Source organism: Littorina saxatilis, linkage group LG7 (assembly GCF_037325665.1).
Source record: "Littorina saxatilis isolate snail1 linkage group LG7, US_GU_Lsax_2.0, whole genome shotgun sequence".
NCBI classification, from domain to species: Eukaryota; Metazoa; Mollusca; class Gastropoda; order Littorinimorpha; family Littorinidae; genus Littorina; species Littorina saxatilis.
This window is the reverse complement of record NC_090251.1, coordinates 43,570,440-43,577,750: the sequence shown is the minus strand read 5'-3', so window position 1 is coordinate 43,577,750 and position 7,311 is coordinate 43,570,440. Positions and strand designations below refer to the sequence as shown.

Here is a 7,311-nt window from a genome sequence, read left to right as displayed (position 1 = left end):
TGGTTGTTGCCCAATGTTTTGTCTAACATTTGCTGTTTTGTTTGAGTATTTCTCTTTTGATTACTAAGGTGTAGCTGAAGTAATAACAAAAGTTGAATGGATATGTTTGCCTTTCCCTTATTCGGGATATTTTGTTTGTTGCCTAAAACTGGCTCTGAATCCACTTAAATTCAATTATTTCACTGTCTTAAGCACTCAATAGGTCATTCAATATTAAGAGAATGTTTTCTTCAATTACTAGTACGATTTAAGTGATTAAGAGGCTGTATAACAATTATTTCACCTTCAAATAGCACTAGTTGGCGTAAAGTTACTTGCATACGTCTTTTCTTGTTATTTATTCTTTCCCTTTATCACTTGGACTCACATTTTTGGATGTGAAATATGTTTATATCTATGTATTTACTTGTAGAACATTTAATTCTGGATGGATTTCTTTTTCTGGTGAAAAATGGGTAAGAAAAAGGATAGGTCACAGTGTTATGTTACATGCATGTATTGCTAGGTTTTCTATTTTATACATTAAAACGAGTAAAACAATTGTTGGGATACTTTAACCTTAATTAATACTTTAACTGAAGTATTTCATACCTTGACAATGTAGGAGCCTTTAATACAGTACATTTACTCAGTCATTTTACCTTGAAATTAGGAACGCCTGATGTTGTAAATGCATGGTGCATTATAACATAATTCAGAAATTGGAAAAATGAACTTTTTCTTCTTACAATTAAATATAAAGATAAGGCTTAACATATTTGAAGACTTTTTGTTTGTTTATTTTACTTAAATATGTTACTTTTTTAACATTGTGAGTCAAATGTTCTGCTTTGTGTAAAGTTACGTACATGCAACAGTTACATGCAGTTTTCAATACTGTATCAGACTAGAACACTGTTGTTATGATTTAATCATTGAAAGTACACTTGAAGCAGGCTGTTAAAGTTAAATAAAGACCTGGAATTAAACTGGATTTGTTTTAAGTTGATGTTGATTGAAAGGGTCACGGTGTTACCGTTACATGCAAACCAAATACATTTTCTTCAAATACTACTCAGTAAATAGCCCATTTGAAATTTCTTTCGGTAGGAAGTATCAAGATAACTATATGCTCCAATTTAAGTAAAAAAGATTGTTTTATGACAAAATTATATTTGTCATGCTCATGTCACAGAGACTGGACACTATTCTGTACTCTTGACCATATGTATCACTGTCAGCTGTTTAAGTTGAGTCACTCGGTCAGTTATGCGCTATCATTTCTATAAACAAAATTAGAAAAGATTGAGTGTGTCACTGCAGTTCTCATGAATGTATCCTGATTTAGTTGTGTCCACGTTTTCCAGTAATTATTTGTTGTTACATATACATATCTGTCATGTTTAGGGTTATCTCCCAGGTCTTTGCCTGTCTGAGTTGTTAACTTTACTTTACTTTATTTGTGTGGTCCTTTTATTGTTTAAACATGTTAGAAATTATCTGGTTTGAAAATGTATGTATACCAAAGAAACCCCTTTTCTGATCTTTAATGTATTATTCCTGCAGACACAGGTGCACAGAAGTAAGGTTTACAATGGTGAACACTCCAATACCTCACAGCCTCAAGTCAGAGGCAAAAAAAGCAGCTAAAATTCTGCGTGAATTTACTATGCCCAACTCCAAAACTGGCCCTGACAAGCTTATTCCAGGTGCACCTAATAAGTATTTATTTTAAATAAGTATATGTTACTTAATTGACAGGTTAGAGATTAATATATGTATGTATAGTGGTACCTGCGATGTGTGGTCCCTCTGATGAGCGGACACCTCCCTTTAAAGGACACATTCTGAGGTCCCTTTGTCTATTATCTCTACCAAAATATACCTGTTATGACCGGCCACCTGCAATGTAGGGACACTTCTTTTTGTTGGGCCCAAGGGTGTCCTTTCATCGCAGGTACCACTGTACTGTTTTCGTCCCATACTACTGTTCTAAGTTTTAGAAAGTGATGATCCTCACCATACATGACATTGTACCCACAAAAATAATTTTTGTAAACAAAAACTTCCTTTCTTTTTGATTTTGTGTGCATTTTTTTTTTCTTCTTTGTTTTGCCACCATCCCTCTTTCCCAAAAGTCCCGTCCTCTCTATTTCCCTCTGTCTGTCATTGCTGTATCTCTCTCTCCCGTCCTCTCTATTTCCCTCTGTCTGTCATTGCTGTATCTCTCTCTCCCGTCCTCTCTATTTCCCTCTGTCTGTCATTGCTGTATCTCTCTCTCTCTCCCGTCCTCTCTATTTCCCTCTGTCTGTCATTGCTGTATCTCTCTCTCTCTCCCGTCCTCTTTATTTCCCTCTGTCTGTCATTGCTGTATCTCTCTCTCTCTCCCGTCCTCTTTATTTCCCTCTGTCTGTCATTGCTGTATCTCTCTCTCTCTCCCGTCCTCTCTATTTCCCTCTGTCTGTCATTGCTGTATCTCTCTCTCTCTCCCGTCCTCTTTATTTCCCTCTGTCTGTCATTGCTGTATCTCTCTCTCTCTCCCGTCCTCTTTATTTCCCTCTGTCTGTCATTGCTGTATCTCTCTCTCTCTCCCGTCCTCTTTATTTCCCTCTGTCTGTCATTGCTGTATCTCTCTCTCTCTCCCGTCCTCTTTATTTCCCTCTGTCTGTCATTGCTGTATCTCTCTCTCTCTCCCTCTCTCCCGTCCTCTCTATTTCCCTCTGTCTGTCATTGCTGTATCTCTATCTCTCTCAAAATATCCTGGCTGCAAAACATGTTGTGTCAGAAGACATCCTACGTATCAAAGCAATGAGACATCGACCGACAAACATTTGTATAAATGACAGAAGATCGAGGCCTGGGAACAACACTGCACACACACACATGCATACACACACACACACACACACACACACACACACACACACACACACACACACACACATACACACACACACACACACATACACACACACACACACACACACACACACACACACACACCAGGGCCGGACCCAGGGGGGGGGGTTCCAGGGGTTCCGGAACCCCACCCCTGGAAAAAGCATGTACCTTGCTTTGAGTGTTTTTGTTTGTTTGTTTTTTTTAATAAATTTTGTGTGTGTCTCTAACAAATGCTGCTCTTAACCCTCAAAACAATTCCCAGAATGCACCAGATTGCACAGATTTTAACCGTTTTTCAACAATTTTCTAATTCTGGGGGAGCATGCCCCCGGACCCCCCTAGTTTGCGCGCCTGCTTTGCAGGCGCACGCTTGTGGCTTCGCCACTTCGCTGATTTGCCCCCCCAAAAAAGGAGGAACCTCCCCCCTTACAACTCATTTGGTCCGGCACTGCACACACACACACACAGACACACACACACATACGCACTGACAGACACACGCACACACACACACATACACACACACACTCAGGGCCTTTAATTATTTGTCTCTTTTGAGAAAAATCAATCCATGGTTTTAATTTTGTGTTGCTGAATTCAGTTGGTATCTTTGCCAAGGCACGAGGGCTTGCCATACTAACAGTGTTTAAGGCAGGGTTCCTGGTGACGGCACGAGGTGGCAGTGGCATTGTCATTGCTAAGCTGAGAGATGAACTGGACTACAGTCAAGGTTGGTAGAGCATTATTTGTATTAGAACAATATGAGAAGAATTGAGAATTAATTTGATGAGCGAGCTAATCTAAGATTTATGTATTTTTTTCCAGTTGAGCTCTGCGTACATCTTAATTTTTTTCTCTCTCGTTTATCACATTTTGTTTTATTTTATTTAGAAACATGACAATGATAGCAAGAAATTGAAAAACAGTGGAAGAAAAAGTTAGGTTAACTATTCTTTGTGTGTGTTTTATTTGTCTAAAAAGCCATATCTCTCAGAATACACAACTTCTTTTGCTAAAAGGGGAACAATACACTGATGTAGTTGATTTTAGACACGATCATTGGTATGTTATATGTACACTTTAATTATATATATATATGCATGTATTTTTTCAGGATGGTCAGCCCCATCAGCTATTGGCCTTGCTGGATTGGGTGGAGGGTTTGAAATTGGAATGGAGGTAAGATCGGTGTTTTCTCTCTCTCTCTCTCTCTCTCTCTCTCTCTCTCTCTCTCTCTCTGTCTCTCTCTCTCTGTCTCTCTCTCTCTGTCTCTCTCTCTCTGTCTCTCTCTCTGTCTCTCGCTCTCTATCTCTGTCTCTCTCTCTCTCACTCTCTCTCTCTGTCTCTCTCTCTCTCTGTCTCTCTCTCTCTCTCTCTCTTCTCTCTCTCTCTCTCTCTCTCTCTCTCTCTCTCTCTCTCTCTCTCTCTCTCTCTCTCTCTCTCTCTCTCTCTCTCTCTCTCTCTCTCTCTCTCTCTCACTATCTAAAAGCTACATGTTTCCTTCTAACTCTTGGTGTGTGTTTTTTTACTGAATGTTTGTGTGGGTTCTTTGGCGCTTTTTTTAATACTGAGCATTTGTTTTAATTTAGATATATTACATTGCTAGTCTCTTCACATGCAGAAGCTCAAGTTCAAAGCAATAATTTTCAGAATACAGCTGCAAAATATCAGAGAAAATATATATAAAAGACAGCTGTACAGGATGCCATTCTGTCTCTCGCTCAGGTGACTGATTTTGTCATCATCCTCAACACGCAAGCAGCAGTGGACGCTTTCTCAAAGGGAGGCAACCTGACTCTGGGTGGCAACTTCACTATTGCTGTGGGGCCCTTGGGTCGCAATATAGAAGGTGATGTGGCCTTACGAAGCCCTGCTGCCATCTACACCTACTCCAAGACCAAGGGAATCTTTGCTGGCATCTCTGTGGAGGGTAGTGCACTTATCGAACGCAAGGACGCCAATAGAAAGTGAGTGGTAGAAGACTGTGGTAGTTTTGAAGGGGCCAAGAACGTGGCAAGCTCATGAGATAATAACATTTGCCTGTTATAACCTGTTATAGAAATTCTTCAGGGCTGGGTTTATAATGTGTAATAATTATACGCCTCTCTCCAAAAGAAAATGGGAAAAGCTGTTTTTATTTGAACCACCTTTAAAATGTTCTCATTTTACAGCTAGACTGAGCTTTTATTTACATACAGAGGGAGATAATTCGAAGCTAAATAAACTGCAACTTTTTGTCCCCCCAAAAAGAATTAAATAACAAGAATGCTTAATTGTGGACAAAACAAGACATTCACAATTCTGAATTTGAATACATATTGAATGTTTCATTTTGTCTATAATTAAATTTTCTGTATAAAGTTAAATTTTCTTGGTTTTTTGTTTGTTTTGATTTTAGAACTTGAGGAGCTTAGTTTTATGATTTGACTCAAGACACACACAAAAAAGAACATACTTACGTGACCTAGTCTTACTTCTAGGGACTGCAAAAACAAAACCCTTACCTGATTGCAGTTTTACTAATACTGTATCCTGCTTGAATGTAAAAAAACAAAAACAAGAAAAGTTAGTTTATGCTTCTGCTTGATTTTTCTCCCACAGATTCTATGAGTGTGACATCCGAGCGTGCGAGATCTTGGCAGGCAAGGTGTCCCCCCCTGAGGGCTGTGAAGCGCTGTACCAAGTGATGAGGGAGCATCAAGAGCTTGCTGCACGTGCAGCGTTGAAACTGGCCAAGCGTCAGGCTGCCAAGCACGCTGATATCGCCCGCGATCGATTTGCTGAATCCTCTGGCATCAGTCTGCCTGTGAGTGTGTGAGATTGAAAGCGATCAATATTACAAGATAGGCTGCCAAGCATGCTGATATCGTCCGTGATTGATTTGCTGAATCCACTGGCATCAGTCTGCCTGTGAGTGTGTGAGATTGAGAGCGATCAATATTACAAAATAGGCTGCCAAGCATGCTGGTATCACTCTCGATCGATTTGCTGAATCCACTGGCATCAGTCTGCCTATGAGTGTGTGAGATTCTGGATCTGGATCTGGATGCCCCTCTGGGTGTAGGTCGTGGTGAATAGGTCACAGGAGCCGACTTTGGCTGTTTCGTGACAGGAGGTGTGCGTATCGCCAGTTGAGCCACATTGTGGGGTCTTGTGATTGTAAGCGATCAATATTACAAGATAGGACAGTGACGCACCAAGGGCAGGTCTGCATGGACGGCCGGTTTATGGCCCGGGGGATCCGGTGACGATGTGCATGCGTGGGAGGAAGTTTCTTCTTCCTTGAGAATAGCTAGATCAGCGACCTGTGTTTGACAATTTTTGGTTTTTCTTTCAGAGTTTCTCTAAAGGCAAATCTGGCGAGCAGAAATCCAAATCATCATTCTATGAGAAGACTACAGTCACAAGGACAACAACGACAGCAACAAAGAAACCTTCAAAAACGTATGCTTCCCCCAATCTTGATCGACGATCCAGGGAGGTGCACACTGCCGCATACACACCCACCGCCTCGTCAGGTGAATTTTGAATTTTAAGATTTTTTTGAGAATAAACAGGGATGGAACCTGCAAATGTTCCCTTTTTCAGTAATGTTAAAAAAAACTGAAACAGCCTTTTTTTATTTTTACAAATTATAGGAATTTCTTCGCTTCAGGAGAGAACGACCCAGTAAGCTTTTTCGTTTCTACCCTATAGTTTCATCCCTGATAATTCGTATATATATATACATATTTATTTGTGTAGAAAGAGCAGAAGTTAGAGTGGTAGTACTTGGAGAATATGGAGGAAATAGAGAGAAAGAAGATGATTTGGGGCTTTACCTTGACAGAATAGTTAAGAAGATTTCAGTGCGTGGCAGATGTAGCTCTAGACTTTCTCCTGCTGACAACGCTAAATTTAGCTCTGTGGCCTTCTACTATAACAAGGCTTGGTCTCCTGTAGACAGATGTTAGGCTTTAAACTTTAAGCCCTTTTTGTCTGTGCAGGTGACTCAAGGAGACAAAGTATGCCAGATGTGTTCAAGTCTTCATCGGCCTCTGCAGTCTCTGCATCAATGATCAAACCTCCCATCCCTGCTGTTCACACCCCTGCACGGGCTGTGGCTGTGTTCCCCTATAAAGCTGAGATGTCGTGTGACCTGTCATTTTCACCAGGTGAGTTGTTTAGGTGTAAGTGTTTGACTGATGTGTGTCTGTATGTGTTAGTGTGTGTGTGTGTGTGTGTGTGTGTGTGTGTGTGTGTGTGTGTGTGTGTGTGTGTGTGTGTGTGTGTGTGTGTGCATGAGTAGGTGTATAAGACTGATAGATGGAGAGAGATAGACGGGGAGGGTGTGTGTCTGTATGTATGTGTGTTTCTGTAGGTGTGCCTGTCAGTCTGTCTGTCTTGTCTATAAACAAAAGTTGTTTGCCATAGTCTCGGTGCATAAGGTGA

At 40.6% G+C, this 7,311-nt stretch overlaps 1 protein-coding gene across 3 annotated transcripts in view; it reads left to right on the top strand.

The window, feature by feature from the left end:
* Positions 1–7,311, top strand: part of LOC138971533 (SH3 domain-containing YSC84-like protein 1) — a 36,221-nt gene that overhangs the window by 24,169 nt on the left and 4,741 nt on the right. Inside the window, exons 2-8 of one of the 3 annotated variants that reach the window (XM_070344278.1) lie at positions 1,546–1,688; positions 3,482–3,610; positions 3,995–4,059; positions 4,606–4,847; positions 5,482–5,686; positions 6,218–6,398; positions 6,867–7,034. In XM_070344278.1, the coding sequence (XP_070200379.1) occupies positions 1,574–1,688; positions 3,482–3,610; positions 3,995–4,059; positions 4,606–4,847; positions 5,482–5,686; positions 6,218–6,398; positions 6,867–7,034 (1,105 nt within the window). In that variant the 5' untranslated portion in view covers positions 1,546–1,573. Of the gene's footprint in view, positions 1,689–3,481; positions 3,611–3,994; positions 4,060–4,605; positions 4,848–5,481; positions 5,687–6,217; positions 6,399–6,866; positions 7,035–7,311 lie in introns of all 3 variants that reach the window. The other 2 variants (XM_070344276.1, XM_070344279.1) reach the window with 2 other exon arrangements.